At 47.2% G+C, this 20,546-nt stretch overlaps 1 protein-coding gene across 1 annotated transcript; it reads left to right on the top strand.

Moving 5' to 3' along the window:
* The first annotated feature begins 15,662 nt into the window (after positions 1–15,662).
* On the top strand, positions 15,663–16,918 carry LOC123112238 (tuliposide A-converting enzyme b1, amyloplastic-like). Its single transcript, XM_044533178.1, has one exon. The coding sequence runs from the start codon at positions 15,671–15,673 to the stop codon at positions 16,622–16,624; it is 954 nt and encodes a 317-aa protein (XP_044389113.1). The 5' UTR covers positions 15,663–15,670; the 3' UTR covers positions 16,625–16,918.
* The last annotated feature ends 3,628 nt before the right edge of the window (positions 16,919–20,546 follow it).

Below are 20,546 nucleotides of genomic sequence, written 5' to 3'. Positions count from 1 at the left end.
TTGACTCATTCATTAATTAAGCAGAAGAGAATTACTGGGTTAATTAACGGAGAACTGGACGAAAACCGTCACAAACCGCTCCGCCCCCATCCGCCGAACCCCGACGAAGCCCGAGTCGCACCCTCCATATCCAGCAGCCGTCGGAACCCGACGACACCCGAGACACGCTCCTCTGCTTGGCAGGGTCGGTCTGCGCCGCCCACGTGCCTTGCGAGAGGGAAGAAGGTCCCCGCCGCCGCCCACGCCCCATGGGCTTTGCCCGGCGGCGCCCTCCGGCGGCAGCGAGGGATGGGAGGGATGGGATGGGGGCTGGTGGCGACGCCGCTAGGTTTTGCTCCCGGGCCGATCGCTGAGTATTGAGTATCAGACATCATTTTGTGTCACGTAATGGCGCGCTTGGATTGGGTGTACTCCCTCCGTCACGGTTTAGAAGGCACACTTGGAAATTCTCTGGGACCTAGGTGGTTATCTATTGGCTGTGAGATGGGCTAAAAAATAGCATTCACACTACGCATGCATATAGGAATAGTATATGGGAGTACTACTTAGGCTAGTCATAGTGGGGAGGAACTTAGTAGTAACATCAATGCCACGTAGGACAAAAAGCTGATGTGGCAAACATTTAATGAGGAAAGAGGGAGGGGTGGTAACATAGCTAGTTACCGGAACATCACATATTCCAAGACAGTATGAGTATATAAGCTAATAAATAGATGTTTGCATGATGTTCCTCCCCATTATAGTGATGGTAACATAGCATAGGATAACGTGTATGTTACTGCTCAAAGTTCCTCCCCACTATGACTAGTCTTAGCTACTAGAAATAAATGCAATGCACCCTAAACCTTGTCTATTTTGGAAATGCACGTAAATTTAACTATGCCTTCTAAACTGTGACGAAGAGAGTATTTGAATACACCGATATTTAATTTACCCTAAATCCTAAAAAGTGCAGTTGTGCTCGTTAGCGCACTCGAGCGCACACGTCTATGCGCCGTCCGATCGCGATCACGCCCACCAGGTGCGCCGCTGTCTGTTTTTCCTCGCTCGCGCGTTTCACTTGGTCAGCCCGTCGGCCGTTGGGTGGGAGCATCGGTTCCGGGTCCCACCACTTCCTCTCCTCTCGCGTCCGTCTCCCCTCATTTTCGAAACTGTTCACCCACTCCGCCCCAAATCCCGCAATCTCTCCTGCCCCTGCCCCAAATCCGCCACCGTTCGTCCCGCCGGGGTGGAGCTATTCACGGCGAAGGGGAGGTAGCCAGCGTCGCGCGACGGCCAGTTGCGGGCGGCCATTCACGGCGAAGGAGAGGTAGCCAGCGGCGCGCGGCGACCAGGTGCGGGCGGCGGTTCCTGGCGAGGGGGACGATAGCCAGCGGCGCGTGCGGCCTCCAGGTGCGGGCTGAGTTTACCGGCAAGGGGGAGGTAGCCAGCGGCGCACGGGCACCAGGTGCTTCTGTTGCGTTCCCTGTTCCCGGAAGAGGAGAAGTAGGCTGTGCTGCGGCGCCGCTCACGGTCGTCGGAGTACAAGTCGTCGACAGGGGAGGAACGGCCGCTGCGAGCGCCGTGCCGTTCGCGCAGAGGTCAGGGTCGCGTATAGGACGACCATCTCCCTGCTTCGCAATCGTTTGGTAAGGAGATCTGGCCTCGTTTTTCGTTTGCGCTTGTTGCCCTTGTCTCGAATTGACGAGTAGATAGTTGACGAGTAGATAGTGGACGTTTGGGATTGTTTGGCAAGGTGATTCCACTACTGGTTGGATGTAGGTGGTTTGAAGCCAATTTGTCGGATGTTTTTTGGGATGCTGGGTTGAAGGGGAAGTGTTGTTTGGGATGCTTATCACAAAGGTAGTTTAGTTTTTGTTCACATTTTCTATAGTGTTGCTGTACTGTTGCCATAGTGTTGAGAGCGACTTGCTCAATATGTTTCCTGAAGTTGCCCACACTGAAACTCTGTAGTTTGTCCCCTTTTTTTTGTCAAGTTGCTCTAGTTTTGCGAGCGACTTGCTCAATATGTTTCCTGAAGTTGCCCATACAGAAGTTCTGTAGTTTTTTGTTCATTTTTTGCTTCACTGCGGTGAATGACTTGCTCAATATGTTGCCAGAAGTTGCTCAATGAAGTATTGGGCATCAGGAAAAAACCTGTATGTTGGTATCAAAACCTGAATTAGGGTCATTGTAGTATGTTGTCTGTCCATATGTTCCTATCTCTTATATGTGTGAACAATACTTTCAGATCAAGCAACCCGCGATAAGGCCATGGGTAGATGTAGAATAGAGGGAACTAGTTTATTGGTGTCAATTTTTAAACGACATTGGTGCAAGTTGCTTGATCTGAAAAAACAGTGTGTCTGATGTGCTTCAGTTTTTCTTTACACTTTAGTCCAACTTTATATAGCAAAACAGAAATAAATTCAGCTTTAGTTTTAGTTCTAGTTGCCTTATATGACTACCCGTTTTGCCAGCATGTCATGTTTTCTTTCTGTATGAGTTTGCCTGACACTTTTGCATTAGTTTTTTAGTTTTGTTTTTTAATGTGATTATGCATTTATGTGTGTCATTCTGTGTTTACATGACTAGGCTGAACACTAGGCAATTTGCAGTTTTTTTACTCCTTTTTTTCATGTGTGATGATGTTCTTTTTTACGTGCAGCACGAAAACATGTCGGGGGCAAGCAAAAAAGGCATACAGGATGCCCCCCTGCATTGGATCCTGTTGATGGCGCATCTCATGCAACTGAAGCCCGTAGGATGGAGGTGTGCAGAATTCATTAAATCATTTTCGAAACATTCTACCTTTTTCCTTATCTTCATTCTTGGTTTATTTTTTCATAACTTCATGTTATGGATTGTTATTTATGTGTTTATCTTCATTTCTCAGGCTCAAAGCAGTGAACCGTTAGTTGGGTACAAGCGCCAGAGGAGTAAGGCAATTATCTGCCGAGGGAAGCGCCCTAATGATATTGTGAGCAATGAGAGTCTTCCCGGAGATGCTGAAAATGTGAGTGACAAAAGCGGTGGTGTGGATAAGCCACCAAATCCAAAGCGGCAGAAAACCGGAGGAAACGAGGTATTTTCTTCTTCACCTTATTGAAACAATTGCCTAGTAGTGGTGTCTAAATTGCTTTGCATATTCCATTTTTGTTGATTTTTGTTTCTTCTGTTTTTCAAACTATTTTCCCATAGGGTCGTAGGAATAGGGCATCGCCTGCAAGGCTGTTCAAATTGAATAAAGAGTTGGTTTCTAATCAAAAAGGTGTTATTATTGGAAAAGAGTTTGGAGGCCTGATGGACCTTGCAGCGAACAGCATGCCTGGCGATCTTAGTCAATGGATAATGAAGCATTATGATCCAGAGATGTCACAGATAGTTATTCCAGAGAGGGGGAAGATTCCAGTAGATGCTGCGAGTGTTCGGAGGATATGGGGTTTGCCAAATAGGGGGAGAAAAGTCTATTACGAAAACCGCCCTGGGATCACAAAGGCAATGTTCAGGATTTACAATATCACTTCAAAGAATTCACCATCTCTCACAGCATGGTGCAAGATGATCAGAGATATGGCAGGAGCTCACGATGACGACTTCCTACGCGCATGGTTGTCTCTTGTCTTCTCTTGCTTCCTTGCACCATCTACAAGTTTAAGCATTTCACCAAAAAGCTTCCTTGTGGTCATGGATGTAAATGGAATAACTGAAACCAACATATGCCAGTTTGTGGTTGATCAACTAAAGCTAGCATTCAAATCAGGTCGTGCCAAGAAGGCCATTTGTTGCTGTGTTTTCCACCTCGTAGTAAGTCCACCTACCTTTTGAATCTGTATGTTTCCTATGTGCTCTATGTTTTCTTAAAAATCATATCATAACTCAAACTTTATGTTTTTCTTATCCGGAACTCAGTTGCTGTATCTAGACTCTTTGGATGTTGATGAACCAATTGCCAGCTTGGTACCAAGGGTTTCAGTTTGGAATTCAGATTTGATGGCAAGAGTTATCAAGAAGGACAGGAAAGCTCCCGGGGAATATGGGAAACTGCGGGTAAGCTATTTTTTGTCATCACATCTGTATTCAGTAATTGAATTTTATTTGCTTTAAAAGGCATAAGGTTAGGCAAATCTAGCTTCTCATAGAGGAGGCAATTGAATTATAAGGTCCAAACAAGTACAAAGTTTTTTGTGGTCATTTTTTTTGTTATCTTTTCACTATTTGTAGCTGATGTATAAGATTTTGTCAACAAGTAGGCAAGTCCAACACATTGCCCGTAGCAATTTGTATATTGGACAGTAGCAAGTTCAAAAGTACTTCATGAACCAACTTTGTAGTTTTCTACTCATTTTGTTTACCCTTGTTTGCAACTGCCTGCAACAGGTAGGATTTTTGCTAGGGCAGTTATAGCAGCTGATGTTTAAATTTTTTAAGAAAAAATAGGCAAATCCAATAATTTCACCATAGCAAGTTGCACACTAAACATTAGCAAGCTCATAGTTTTTTATGGCAACTTGATGGTTTCCTATAATTGATATAGTCCTGCTAAGTTATATACTGAAAAACTAAGCGATTCTACATGCTAGAAACCCCATCCACACATGATAAGGAAATTTAGGCAACAATGATGCCACAGTGCTTGACTTGGGTTAAAGCATGCATTTGTTTTTCTGTAAACTTGGCAACATGATAGGCTAGTTTTCTAACTAAAAATGGCAGTTAAATCAAAGCACTCTCACGAGCATTTTACGGTTTCTTTTTTTCTGTTGTCAAGCCAGTGCCAGAATTCACTAATTCCTTTTATCCCATCCTTTATTGTTTTTTTGCCAACCCAACGAGCAGCTGAAGACTGAGTTCTCACGGTGTGCGGATGATAGCTTGTTTGGTAGCATGGACCACGTCACAAAATTTGTAGCAGCAAGATTACCTGAGTCATATGACGAAAATGTAAGTTATCAAGTGCCTGTTATGCTCACTAGTTTTTCCATTTTTAATCTCAAACCAACATATTGTCAAGACTTATCATGTTCATCCATTTTTTCTACTTTCCTGTTGTTTGCAGAAACAAAAGAAGCTGACACGTATGGTGCACGAAATGTGTTCAACTATTTCACATGCAGTTCGGAAGCTTGTTTCTGGTATTGGGGGGATAGATGATGCGCAAGAGGGGACAAGCAGGTCAGAGGCTGTTCATGTGGAAAAGAGGAGGCAAGAACCTACTAGGAGATCCAAACAAGCTCCAGCTATGAGAGAAAGCTTATCGAGTGAAGAAGACTCGTTCAAAACTGACAGTGAGGAAGATGCAAGTGGCAGTGACGAAAGTGACTGGGACAGAGGGGGTGATGAAAGTGACAACGACGGCCACTCAAGCAATGATGATGGTGACGACTTTGTAGTTCAAAAAGCTGGATGCAACGACAACGAGGAGGGAGAAGCAACTTTTCAGGAGAGGGGAGCAGTAATGGATGAAAGCAAGGAGGATAAGGAGGACGAAGAGGAGGAGGAAGAAAAAAAAGATGAGGATGAAGAAAAGGAAGACGATGATGATGAAGAAAGCGAAGACAATGACAACGACAATGACAAAGACACGGGGGACGATGATATGCAGGGTGATGAGGAAGACCAGGATGACAACAATTCTGGTGGCAACAGTGGCAATGGCAGAAACAATGGAGGGAACGAGGATTCTGCAGGTGAGGAAACAGAGACTGATGACGAGCAATCCACACTTCAATATTTACTCGAAGAGAAAAAGGATATGAAGCCAAAGGGGCTTGATGAGGCAGTTAGCATCTCTGTGAGAGATGTTGTTATGATGGGCGAGGAAAGTTACTGCAAAATGCCACGCATCCGCATGTTTGAAGTGAAAGAAATGTTGAATCTCGACGAGCAGCCTATTGCAGTGCTAGCGAGCAAAATGTTCCAAGAGCTATTGAGAAAAGAAGAAATGGAACTGGGGATGGCATTCAATCTTGAGGATGTCTGCCCCAAGTGGATTCGCAAGAAAATCATGAGGGAGATAGGGGCTCCACATGAACCCAAGGAAGTTGGTGTACCACCACTTCCAACACCAAAGAAGAAAAAGAGTGTGAGTTTTGTATCAGAGCCAACGGTGGTGACAGAGACAATGGAGGAACTGCGAGCTATGCGTGCCCAAAATGTTCAAGAACTGCAAGGTGGAAAGGAAACAAAGTCAGCCATGAAGAAATCTGGGCCTTTTCAGTTGCAATATCAGGCATTACATCATGCAAAAGAGGCAAGTTCTAGCACTGACAAGAACCAGCTTGAAACCAATACAGCATCAAGCTCAACAGCACGACATGCAGATCTCACCAGTGGCAAAGATGCAAATGTTGCAGTTTCACCAGGGACTGTTTCAAAACAAGAACCAAGTGCCTCACAAATTCTAGCAAGTCATCCTAGGGAGGAAGCAAGTTCATCTGATTTTCAGGCAAGTATTGCACATGCATCAATTCAACCCACAGCAGGAGGAGCAACTCAAATGAAACAGGATGCATCATTGCAAGTAAGCAGAGCAGTCCCTAGTACAAACCGTAGTGGGAGGCAACCACTAAGCAGTCTAAATGGTCAAGCACAAAATCTTGTTCTAGGGAATGGGATGCAATCAGCCAATGACATCCAGAGGGGCAAATTGTTTCATTACAAAGCATCACAACAGGCTGTACCATTATATGCAGGTCAGGAGAACATACCTACAGTGTCAATCACAGGGGTTGGAGGGATGGAAGATGTCATCGGCGGCAACATTAAACCAAGTTCGGAAGCAAAGTTGCTAAAAGTTCAGGGCAAGTTGCCTGCTTTTATTCCTACAGTTGCCCAATCACCTCCCCATCCGCAGCTGAAGGATATCAAATTTAGTTATGCTAACAAGGCGGTCAGTCCACTGGAAATAAATGTGCTAGATGTCAGTGAGCTCTTGGCAAGGTGCGTTCCCCCATCTACCAACGATCTGCAAAGCAAGTCAGCAATTCATATTCCAGCAGAGATGGATGGACAACAGTTTCAGCATAGCATAAGTGAAAGCTCAAATGTCTTTGTTAGTGAATACTGCCCAGCTCCAAGTTTTGATATTTTCAAATACGATTTTCCTACAGCACATGTAGATGATGGAGCAGATCGAGATGCCAGAGAAAATGCATTGGCTGACCATGAGTCATCGCAGTGCCAAGTAACCAAGGAGCCAGTCATTGAAATTATTGAAGATGAAAAAGTTGGTAATCTTGAAGGCATAGATGAAGGGTATGCACATGCAGAAGAACAGGCTATGAAGTGTGAGAATGAGTCCCTGCAGTATCAAGTACCCAAGGAGCCACTCATTGAAATAATTGATGACGATCATGTTGTGGATCTTGAAGGCATAGTTGGGAACATTTACCAGACACCTGAAAAAGTTACTCACAACCAAGTAGTAGTGGGATCAGGCAGTAATATTTATAGCAGCAGCAGCTCAGGAAAGATGGTCCCACAACAATTTGAGAGAAGGATTATCAAGCCACCTCCTTGCAAGAGGTCACCATTCTTGGACTATAATGAGAGGAAAGTGTACATATGCAAACCTGAAGCAAGCAGGCTGTATGCATCGGTTATTCTGCACGGGATATTGAATGAAGAAGAATCACCAGATGTAGATACTAGGTATGAAATTTTTTATGAGGCATTTTTTACATGTTTTTCTAGGCAATTAAAATGCACCATTCAGGCAATTCAGGCTGAATTCATAGGCAAACAGAAGTAAAACAAGCAGGCAAAAAATCACCCCATGAGGAATACATGCTAACCAGAATGCACTTTCAGGCATTAACACATTTTTCCCATGCCTTATATATGCTAACTAGACATGCACTTTTTAGGTAGAAAGAATTCATTGCAAATTGTCACAACCCCAAGTTTATGTTCCTTAGGCAAAACAGGATCTATTTATAGGCAATCAAAAGTACAGCAGCAGGCAACTTGGGTGCTAACTAGACATGCACTTTTAGGTAGAAAGAATTCATTGCAAATTGTTACAACCCCAAGTTTATGTTCCTTAGGCAAAACAGGATCTATTTCTAGGCAATCAAAAGTACAGCAGCAGGCAACTTGGTTACTTTTTTCTCATGGTTGTCCTTTTTCGGTTTCTCGTTTTTTATTGCAGCCCGAAGGTAATTGACTACAATGGATATGATGTGTCAGTGAGGGAGCTTGCAAACTCTATGAAAAAAGAAGGATATGTCTTGACACATGTAATGGAAATTGGCATACTGTCCATAATGATGAATTTGCCTGCAGACTCCAAGAAGGTTGTCATGCCCCTGAGGTTCTCGGTAAGAAAAAGGACTAGGAGTCATTATTACTTCAGGTTCTGCATTTTTTGTACTTGGTTCCTACTTGGTCATTTCTAACCACCTTGTCCCTTTTTGTGTTATAGACAAGGATGCTGCAGATGACTTTCCTCTCCAATGATATCAACAGCCAAGAGATTATTTCCCGATTCAAGAAATCAAATCACCTGGACCGGAAAGACATGGTAAGTCCATGTTTCTCGAATTTCCACTATAGTACTCTTCTCTCATTCCTTTTTTTCCACCCGCATGTGAATAGCAGAGTACTAGTTTTCAGGACATGCATGAAAGTTGCCAGAGTGCAGAATCACAATTAGCTTTTCCTCATAGCATGAGAAAACTTTTACATGCTTTCCATATCTCTTCAAGTTGCCTACAGACTATGTTCTTACCCTCAGCTTTTGTTTTCTGCACTTTTTCCCATAGATAATGTTTATTGTGTTAGAGAATATCGACAAGTCAAAGAAGGTTTCAGGCAACCATTATTGGGTCTTCAACGTGAATATAAGGGATCGAAGGTTCGAGGTGCTTGATTCATGGAGGACACTTCAGGACAAGACTCTAGATGTCTGCGCAAGGACTATGGTTGCTAGTTTTCGGGCTCTGTGGGAAGAGCACTATCCGAAGTCTCACATCTCATTAGATGACTTCACACTAAGAAACATTGATGTGCCAAAACAAACTAACAAGTAAGCATCAATTCCCAGACAAACTGCAAAACAAATTCCTAACAAATTCATACTTGTTTCATAGCTGACCTGAAACATTCTCTATAGATATGACTGTGGCATTTTTGCTCTCTCAATTGCAAATGGGTGGGAAGGAAGGAACGTTCCAAGATTTACAGTAGAGGATGTTCAAAATATCAGGAAGCAGTTGACAAACACGTGGGTTAACACCAAGCGCAACAAGGCTCCATGGGAAGCTGTATTGAAGTTAGATTAGGTCAGTTATTTTCCATTCATGTTTTTTACTGACTTTTTCTTTTTGCTCGCGTACAAACTGAAGTTTGCCAGCATTATTTTTACATGAATAATATTTTCATCATCGCCCTTTTTCTAGAAGTCATATGTAATTTTTTGAACATTCAAGGAGTTGCCTGAAACCACTCTGTAAGTTGCAACAACACCAAACAGAATTTGCCTACCTTTCAATGGTGAAATGTAGTCATGGAACACCCATATTTTTTGAACAATCAAGGAGTTGCCTGAAACCATTCTGTAACTTGCAATAACACCAAAACAGAATTTGCCTACTTTTTTCCACGGTGAAATGTAGTCATGGAACACCCATATTTAACACCAATTTGTTTAACTGTAGTACCAGGCAATCTAAACATAATAATCACGCAATCCATTGTACTAATATAGTTATCCAGAGCACTTTTGAACCTTACAGGCTTAAAAAGCAAGTTGTCTTTTTTGCATGAAAGACAGTAATTCAAATGAGGGTAAACATATCATCGGGCATCTAGTAATTGCTCATTTTTTTGTCTTTCATAATCGAAACTCCATCTGTGTTTCCGCATTCCTGTGGTGTTCATCACGCCAATCTTGTGGGGCACAGTGCACTGTTGTGGTTGTAAGACCCACAGTAACTGCACTTGTTCTTCCTCTTCGGATGCAGCTCGAGTGCTGATTGCAACCTTTTCGACTTCGTTCTCCCTTTTGTAGTCGATTTTGGGGGGTCTCTAGGAACTCGGGTGTCAGGTGTAGTAGAACCACCTTGCGCTGCTGCAACAGCTGCACGTAGGGATTCCATGTTGAGTGGTTGGCGTGCATGTCCACCAGGAGGTTGCGCCAAAGAAGATGAGACTGGGGCAACATGTGCTTGTTGCACAGTAGTAGAAGTTATATACAACCCAGAAGCACAAGCAATTGTTGCAGAATCTGTAGGGAATGCTGCAAGGCCAGCATTTGTAAGACGACTCATGTCTGCTCGTGTAGTAACCATGGATGGTGGTGCATCCCCCCTAAGTGGTAGTGCAGGCCAGTAGGTTGTTTGGGGATCCCTCATCGTTGTTGGTTCAGGCTCTATGGTTAGTGTTCCAGGTCTGAACAGTTGTCGCGGAGCCCCCCTCAGTTTTTGGCCAGGCCCACTGTTTAGGGTCGGAGTCGCCAATAGTTGTGGTGCAGGCCCCCTGGTTTGTGGCGCAGATCCCATACTCTGAGGTACAAATCCTAACTGTTGCCCTGCAGCGAACGAGCTTGGCACCGCAGACCCCTTGTGCACTGGCGCACCCCCAACTGGTGTGTGTGGATGCACACCCTGCCCTATACTGTTTGTAGGTAGTGATGTTGCATTTTTTGGCTGTTGGGCAGAAATAGTTTGACGCTGCCTAGCACTAGCAGGGGCTTGCGCAGCTTGTGGTGGTGCGTTGCCACTACTCGCTGAAGCATTTGTCATTGGTGGCACAGGACCACCAGCTGATGGCGGTGGCCCACCAGTCGGTCCACTGGGAGGGGATGCTGTTTTCTTTTTCCTTGACAGGCTGAGATTCTTTATTTCGTGACGCGCTCCACGCATATGCTTCTTTACAATATTTGTCGCAGCATCCGATGCACTAGCAACCTTAGCAAGTCCACCAAAGTCCATCATCAAGTTTGCATGACGGAGTTCTTTCTTCGATTGTTCCGGCAACTCATCAGGCTTATCCTCAACAGCAGGCGGTGCATCCGTGATTGCTAGAGGTGTCCATCTTATTTTGATGTACTGCGTTGGGATTTCATCAACCCCAAGATGGTTGAAAACCTTCAATATATGGCAGCAAAGCATCCCATCCCTATGAAACTTGCAACACTCACATCTGTAGTCTCCAGCACTAGTTTCAACAGTCACAAAATAGCTCCTAGAACCATACTTAGCAACCCATTCTTGATTGGGGTAAAGCTCATACAAGTGTTCACCGTGGGGGCGCACGTTGTACCTTGTAGTCAACTGAAATTCATCGCGGAATTTCTCGTACAAGTCTCTAGTGTATGAATTGTAGGCTTGCTTTTCAATTGGGTAAGATGACCACATTTCACTTTGCAAATGTCATGTCCTGTAATCCTTCGCACCCTCTCAAACTAGTATGTGTGTTTGGATTTTCTGATATTGCTTCACGAAGTTCAAGATGGACTTGTGTGGGTTCACATAACGCTTAAGGACAGCGTTGAACCCCTCACTGTGTTGTGTTGACTGCAAGAAAGGGAAGAATTGATGCTTGAAGTAACAGGGCACCCATGTTTCTCGGTACTTGTATAGATTCTCAAAGTGGGAGTCAGTCATAGCCTCATACTTCATCATCAGCTCACACCAACCTGCCTCAAACTCCTGTGGTGTAAAGCTAAAGTCAACACAATTGTTGAAATCTTTAGACAAGCCAGGGTTTCGTCCCAACAATGTCCCAAGCTTCTCTTGTGCTTTCTTCATAATATGCCAGCGACAACAGCGGTGCACACTTGTAGGGAAGATTTTCTTAATTGACTGCGCCATTGCAATGTCTTGGTCGGTTATGATGTTGGTTGGCGCTACTCCATGCATTGCTTCAAGGAAGGTTTCGAATAGCCAATCAAAACTAGAAGCCAACTCTTGCCTAACGAAACCACAGCCCAACATAAATGATTGCCCATGTCTATTAATTCCAATAAACGGCGCAAAGGGCATGTTGTACATGTTAGTCATGTATGTTGTGTCAAAGGAGATGCAATCATGATAAGCTTCCACGTATGCCTTCCTTGCTGCACCATCGACCCAGAAAATATTCTCCACTCTGTCTTCTTCATCATACTTTATCTTGTAAAAAAAGTCTGGATCTTCTCTTTGCTGATCTTTGAAATATGCTATTGTCTCTATCATGTCGCCTTCTCTTGTAGCATCCTTGTTCAAGACCGTCTTCAGGTTCGTAATGTGCTTAGTTCCATAAGGCACAATTAGCTCTGTCCCATAGAAGTCTGACATGATGTGCATCATGAGCCCTGCATTCAATGGAGTGAAAATGAAGTCAAAATGGTGGTCAAACCCTTGTTACCTAAGAACAGTACAAAAAAACAATTTTGATTTCTTTCACCAACTAACACAACTAAGAACAGTCAACTCAAGTGGATATTTTAGGCATTTTCATCCTAATGTACAAGCAACTAACACAACAAACATGCAGGCAACCCACCAGTGGGTAAAAAAATAGAAGAACAAGCTTCATAAAACCAGTCAGACAAACTTATGTTTGGGCTGTGGTTTGTACTAACATGCATTTGCACAAAAGGCAGGTAGGCAGGTAGTAAATATACATTGAGCAACTAACAGACAATTTATAGGCAAGTCCATCTACCACATTTCACAACAAAGACAAGACAACAGAGGCACGACCCATCGCGTTTGTTTTCTGATCAAGAGCAGGCAAATACTACTTAAAAACAAGGCAAGTTTTAATGGGTAGCAGACTTTTTTTCATAAAAAACAAGCATGTTTGTGTGCTTAGTCTGGCAAATCACACACATGCTGCAAGCAAGATGGATACAATACTTGGGCAAGTCTGGGCAGTTAAAATTGTCGGAGAGAAGGGTAATATGGTTATAGACCTGTTGTCAAGTTGCAGTTATGTAGGTGGGTAAGGAATGCCTTTTCTTCTGGTGGGATACCTTGGTGCGATCTCAAGTACTTAGTCAAACTTGGTTTGTCAACTAGTGGATGGTTGTGCTCGCCAACAAAATATATCACTTCCCATCTGCCATCTATCAGTTTGACAACCATCTTAGCTTTGCAACCAGTTTGCACTATTTTATCTCTCTTCCGCTTCTTGCTCCTCTTTTTGGTTTTATTATCATCATCAAGAAAGACAATATCCTCGTCTTCATCATCATCTTTTGTTTGCTCAACGATATCATCCAGCATAGGAATTTTTTCTGCCCCTCCATCATCAGCTTCAGGCTTTCGAAACTTGTTGCAAACAAACTATTGTTTTATCAACACTCCAGTTTTCACAGCCTTTCTTGAAGTATTCATTTTGATTGAAAAACCAATCTGTAAGGCATATGCATTGTAGTGCTCTTTTGCGCCTTCCAAAGTGTCAAACCTCATGCCCACATGAGGCTCCTTCGGTTGTGACCAAGCATCTTCATCATTTTCAGCACCAAAGCCTGTCAAACCATTACCAACAGTCACACTTGTATCACCCGCGGCATCCGTGCCATCAAGGGTATGGCCATCAGTCTCAGATTCTTGCGCTGCAGGTGCTTGCTCATCTGTCTCCACTGTTTTTGCCACAGGAGCTGTGGCATTTTGCACTATATGAGGAGTAGGAGAATCACCGGTTAACTCAGGATTTTGAGCAGCCTGTTGTGTAGAGTTCACTGGATCACCAATATCCATATCATCTGGTTCCTCATTTAGGTCAATCATCTTTTTTATAGCCTGTGCAACATTTAAACCAGAAAAACCAAAGCTAGTTAGTTTGATGTCAAGCAAGTAAGAAACTAAACCCAGGCAATCACAACTGAATGATAAGATAGCATATTTTTGTTGTTGTAAGAATGACTTCAACACAGAACATTTTTTGTCGTTGCTGAAAATCACAAACTGAATGATAAGACAACATCTTCTTTTGAGCATCTGTTTTTTGATTGTATCATAATTTTTACTAACCTTTTATCATTTTAAAATGCAGGCAACTCATACATATGCATGGTTTTCAAGGATCTCAAGGGGGAAGCAAGCTAGATGCCAGAGAATAGACATTTTTTTGGAGTGTTTTCAACATGGATTTCACACCAAAAACAGAGAGAGCAGCAGCATGTTTTGTGTCAGAAAAAACTTAAGAATAGCAGCAGTCATGGGCAACATATGTTTGTCCCTTTTTATGTTCAGTACTTTGTTTTTCTCTTAAAGTTTGTATTGGGAGCAACTTTGGTTATCACTGTCTTTGTGTAGTCGCTTTTCCAAGCAATCTGTTTGTCGAGGTCGTGAATTGTTTCTTCGTGCTGCAACTGATACATCCATTTTATAGTAGTTCTATAGGAAATTTCTTTTGCCATTTCTTTTTTGCAGGATCAAAATAGCAATATATGTTGCATCCACCCGCATTGTTCCCCGCCAATTGCAAGATCACAACAACAACAACTGTTGTAGGATCATGCAACCTACACCTTATTGGAAAGGTAAATTAAACCTCACTTTTTTGTCACTGGTGAATAAAAGTACCAACGATAAACCATTTGTAGTAGATTTTAGCTTTTATACATCACTTGCTTCTTCACAATAGCTTTCTTGCTTACCCTCTTTATTCCAAGTTGCTTTTCCATCAGCCATGAGTTGCATGTTTTTCACAGTATTACTTGCCTAGTGTTCATTTTTTTTACAAGCTGATAATGCCAGCAATGATTTTTTTGCCTAGGTTTACAATGCAAGTTGCTGCAGACAATATTTTTTTTGCCTAACTTCATACAAGTTACGATGCAAGTTACTTTCTACAACCCATCAACCATCAGCCATGATGTTCATCCTTTTTTTTCTACTTGACACATGCTTACAATCTTTTTGCTCAAACAAGATGTGTTTTTTGCTAGAACTAGCAGATGATTCAACACAGGGTTAAAAATCGTTCATATGAAAACAGGACGAAACACAGATGGAGAAAATCAAGAAGCAGCGCCATTTTTTTCTATAGAAGATGCTGGAGAGGGCTGGGGCTTGGGGAAGGTGAGCAGATCTACAACTTTTTACCTCTGAACTTGCCTGCTTCTGCTGCTTCTAGATGTGTTTAGATCAACAGTTTCATGGACGCCGTCCGTATTGCAGGCTTGAAGCTTTTGAGATCTGAGCAGGATGAACCTTGCCTCTTTCTTGGGGGAGAAGAAGATGTCTCTCTTTTGGGACGGCTGGAAGGGAATAGGAGGGGAGGAGAGGTGGGGATGGAGAAAAGTAGGATGGAAGAGAATCATGTGAGTCGGGGTGGTGGAGCAGGTTGTGATCGCGGGGGAACGTCCCCTTTCTAATCGAGGGGGGACAGAAACTTACCTTTTCGGGGCCTATCAAGGCAGGCCGCCAGGAAACGCTAGGGAGCACACGGCTGCTCCCTAGACGCGTCCTTAATTTACAGGTGTAATTTATCGGGCCAGTAGTGATTTCCGGCCGAAAGCAAAACGACGGACGGAAAGGTGTATTGTTTACAGGTGTATTGCTAAGCAAAACGAGATTCCAAGCGCGCCCTAAGCTGTAACCAGACCAACTTCTCATGACGTAGTAGACTACAGCTCCAACTTTCACACTTTCAAGTCTTCACACTTTCAAGTCCAGCACTAGTCTCTGCCACTGCCACCAACCACTCAACAAACTATACCTTCAGATCTGTGCGCGGCTAGCCGGCTACGGCCATGGAGTCTGGCGCCGACGAAGTAGTGTTCGACTGCGATGACTACCGCATATACCGGAGCGGCAAGATGGACCGCCTCTGTCGCCCGGCGCCTGCGCCCACCGGCCTAGACCCGGCTACCGGCGTCACGTCCAAAGACGTGGTCCTTGACTCTGCCACCGGCGTGTCCGTCCGCCTCTTCCTCCCCACCAGCCCAGATCCCTTCAAGAAGCTCCCGATCCTCGTCTTCTTCCACGGTGGCGGCTTCCTCGTCGAGTCGGCCGTCTCCCCGCAGTACCACAACTACGTCGCGTCCCTCGCTGCCGCGTCCGGCGTCGTCGCCGTCTCCGTCGAGTACCGCCTAGCGCCCGAGCATCCGGTGCCCGCCGCCTACGACGACGCCTGGGCAGCGCTTTCGTGGGCCGCCTCGGCCCAGGACGAGTGGCTCGCCGAGCACGGCGACAGCGCGCGCCTCTTCCTCGCCGGCGACAGCGCCGGCGGCAACATGGTGCACAACGTCCTCATGAGAGCGTCGTTCCAGCCGGCGCCGAGAATAGAAGGCGCGATTCTTCTGCATCCTTGGTTCGGAGGAAACACGTTCCTCGAAGGTGAGGCCGAGGCGACGGCCAAGGACATGGCCATGATCTGGGAGTTCGCGTGCCCCGGCGCGGTGGGCGGCGCGGACGACCCGAGGATGAACCCGATGGCGCCGGGGGCCCCGGGGATGGAGAATCTCCGGTGCGGGCGGATGCTCGTGTGCGCCGGCGAGAAGGACTGGCTGGCGTCCAGGGACCGAGCGTACTACGCGGCGGTGACCACGAGCGCGTGGCGCGGGAGCGTATCTCGTGGGGGCGTGGCGTGGATCGAGTCGGAAGGCGAGGGGCACGTCTTCTTCCTGAAGAAGCCGGACTGTGCCAAGGCCAAGGAGCTCATGGCTCGCGTCGTGGCGTTCATCATACCGGCGCCTGAGCCCTGATCGGTGCGCGCAACGTAGATCTGATGTTACAATCCGATGGACTGGTGCATGTAACGCGCTTGATGAAGGACACAACAATGGCCATTTCCTTCGCCGCCTTCTCCGCCACGACGGAGTTGGATCTCGCGGCTCTGGAGAAATAATACATGTGCTCCTCGCCATCCGTCTCGTACAGCACGGCCTCCTCGCCGCCCCACGCGCTGCGGCGGAGCGCCTCGACGTACATGCGCGCCCTGTCCCTGGAGGGGTCGAGTTCGGCCGCCGTCACCAGCGCCCGTCGGCAGCCGAGCACCGCCCACTCCTCCGGCGGCATCACGAGCGGGTTGGAGAACGTGTGGTCGAGCCCATACTTGCCAGCGCAGACGAACCGCCAGTTCCTCTCGGCGGTCTCCGTGGTGTCCGTGCCTTCCGACGGCGCCGGAGCCTTGCCCAAGAACAGCGGGTGAAGCAGCACCATCCCTTCGATCCGCGCGCCTCCCAGGAGCCCTTCCTTTCCGGCCCTCATCACCACGTTGTGCGCCATGTTGCAGCCGCTGCTGTTGCCGGCGACGAAGATGCGCGTGGGGTCGCCGTGGTCGGCCAGCCACGGCTCCGTCTCCGGGCCCGCCGAAAAGCAGCTCGTCGCTGTCCAGCGGAGTGCGGCCCACGCGTCGTCGTAGGCGGCGGGGAGCGGGTGCTCGGGGGCGAGGCGGTACTCCACCGACACGGCCACGACGCGGGCGGCGGCGACAAGGGCGTTGACGTAGCTGGTGTACCTGAGGGAGAAGGCAGACTCGGCGACGTAAGCGCCGCCGTGGAAGTAGACGAGGACGGGGAGCTTCTGGGACTCCGGGACGCTCTTGGGGAGAAAGAGCCGCGCGTCGAGGCCTGTGCCGGCGTCGATGACAACGTCCTTGGAGGCGACACAGGTGGTGGCGTCGGTGCCGGCGCTCTTCCGCGACGTTAGACCAGAGCGTTGGACGCGGCCGCTCTTGTACACGATGTCCGGATCCATGGCGCCCCGGCGGAGAGGGGAATGGCAAAGGTTGTTTGTGGAAATAATTGGTCTTCTGATCGCCAATCGCACTTACTTCACTGTTTATAGATCCATTTCTGTGTTGTACAATTTGCTTCCTGGTCTTTGATTAACCAGAAAGTCAATATTCCTGAAGGTGAAGCGAAAGGTGACAGCGGTGCTTGCGTAGAAATCCACTTCTAATAATAATGTCAACAGAAATCCACCTCTAATATCAAAAGAAGTGATCGCTATATGTAAACTGTTAGAGCAACTCCAATGGGGGCGACCCATTTTGTTCGCCGTCGTCCGTTTGGGTCGGCACCGACACAAAAGACGGTCCAACGCGCCGACCCAAAGGGACGCGCGTCGCTTTTCGTCCGTCTGCCGACCCATTTCCGGCTCATTTTTTAGCCGGATTTGCATCGGCACGGACACAAGACGGACGCGCGCGCGCTCGCTCTCTCTCCTCCCCTGGCCCGCTGGTCGGTGACACATTGGCCTCTCCCCATCCAACAACACACTCTCGCCCGCCTGCTTCGTCACCGACGCGGCGGCCATTTCTTCGATAGAAAAAAGGATACATAGATAGTCCTAGCATAGACAGATAAAAGAAAAGGTCAACTACTCATCGTTTTCCGACTCCGACTCGGTAATGTCCTCCTCCGACGTCTGAATGTAGGCGTCATCATACCGCTCGTCCTCGGAGTCCCAGGACGACGCTTCTCCTAGCATCATGTTCAATTGAGCGGCCTACTTCCGTGCACGCTTGTCCTCACGATAGGCGGCTCGCTCCGTCCTCCTTGCCTCCCTCTCCATCCTCCTTTACTTGTAGAACTCGTGCTCGTTGACGATGTCCTGCGGGAAGCGTTCACGCCACACCGCCATGGCTTTCACGTCCATCTCGGCGATGGCGAGGCGACGCTGCCGCCTCCGGTTGTCATGACGCTCTTCGTCGGTGAAAAGCCGCGGGTGAGGCGCGAGATCCTGCGCCCGCTGGCTCGTTGACACGTCCGGAAAATTCATCTCCCGACTAGGCCGCCGGAGGCGCCACGCCGCCGCGTCATACGCGCGGGCCGCCTCCTCTGCTGTGTCGAAGGTGCCGAGAATGAGGCATTTCTCGGCAAACCAGATCTCAGAGGAGAAGGCGCCGGAGCGGCGCTCGCGGACTCCACGAAAATCCAAAGCGCCCAGGCGGCGCATCAACATGGTGGCGCACAGGCGGCGAGGCTAGTGAGAGGGGGCGAGACGAGTGGGAGGCGGGCAGAGTGTGAAGGAGCGCCTTCTTATAACGAGCGCCGGTCGCGGCGCGCCAAAACCGGCATGCGCTAGGCCGATTTTCCCCCGCATGCGCGAACCTTTCCCGTGCGCTCGAGCGCCAAAACCAGGGTGACGACATGGCCGCTGGCATGATCTATGCGCGCGCGGTCATGAAATGGGTCGACGCGTTGGACGCACTGCCGAACCAAATCTAAAAGAGGGCGGGCGGCCGACCCAAATGGAAAAAAAGCGGACAAAAGAGTCGTCTGTTTGGGTCGGCGCGTTCGAGTTGCTCTTAGAGCGGGGCAACCCAAACGGACGGCGATTTCGTCCGCATTTTGTTCGGTTGGGTCAGCTGTCCGCCCTGTTTTAGATATGAGTCGGCAGCGCGCCCAACGCGCCGACCCATATGTGCCGGCATGGCCGACTGGCCGCCCTATTTTCCATTGATGAATTTGCATAGTTTGAATCAAATAATATAGTTTGTACCGAAAATAGCATAGTTTTACAAGCCGAATAAAAATAAAAATGTCTGACATAGTTCTCACATAGTTTTACAAACGAATAAAAGAAGATACGTCTATTGTGTGACGCCCCCGATTCAATCGTACACTAATCATGCACGCAAATGTGTACGATCAAGATCAGGGACTCACGGGAAGATATCACAACACAACTCTACAAATAAAATAAGTCATACAAGCATCATAATACAAGCCAGGGGCCTCGAGGGCTCGAATACAAGTGCTCGATCATAAACGAGTCAGCGGAAGCAACAATATCTGAGTACAGACATAAGTTAAACAAGTTTGCCTTAAGAAGGCTAGCACAAACTGGGATACAGATCGAAAGAGGCGCAGGCCTCCTGCCTGGGATCCTCCTAACTACTCCTGGTCGTCGTCAGCGGCCTTCACGTAGTAGTAGGCACCTCCAGTGTAGTAGGGGTCGTCGTCGGCGGTGGCGTCTGGCTCCAGGGCTCCAGCCTCTGGTTGCGACAACCAGGTAGAAGGGAAAGGGGAAAAGAGGGAGAAAGCAACCGTGAGTACTCATCCAAAGTACTCGCAAGCAAGGAACTACACTACATATGCATGGGTATATGTATAAGGAGGCCATATCGGTGGACTGAACTGCAGAATGCCAGAATAAAAGGGGGATAGCTAGTCCTATCGAAGACTACGCTTCTGGCAGCCTCCGTCTCGCAGCACGTAGAAGAGAGTAGATTGAAATCCTCCAAGTAGCATCTCCAAGTAGCATATCCAGGTAGCATCTCCAAGCGCATCTCCAGTCGCATCGCATAGCATAATCCTACCCGGCGATCCTCTCCTCGTCGCCCTGTAGAAAAGCGATCACCGGGTTGTCTGTGGAACTTGGAAGGGTGTGTTTTATTAAGTATCCGGTTCTAGTTGTCATAAGGTCAAGGTACAACTCCAAGTCGTCCTGTTACCGAAGATCACGGCTATTCGAATAGATTAACTTCCCTGCAGGGGTGCACCACATAGCCCAACACGCTTGATCCCATTTGGCCGGACACACTTTCCTGGGTCATGCCCGGCCTCGGAAGATCAACACGTCGCAACCCCACCTAGGCAAAACAGAGAGGCCAGCACGCCGGTCTAAACCTAAGCGCACAGGGGTCTGGGCCCATCGCCCATAGCACACCTGCACGTT

This window comes from Triticum aestivum, chromosome 5B, assembly GCF_018294505.1.
Source record: "Triticum aestivum cultivar Chinese Spring chromosome 5B, IWGSC CS RefSeq v2.1, whole genome shotgun sequence".
NCBI classification, from domain to species: domain Eukaryota; kingdom Viridiplantae; phylum Streptophyta; class Magnoliopsida; order Poales; family Poaceae; genus Triticum; species Triticum aestivum.
The sequence above is the reverse complement of the archived record's forward strand: the minus strand, read 5'-3'. Positions and strand labels throughout refer to the sequence as shown.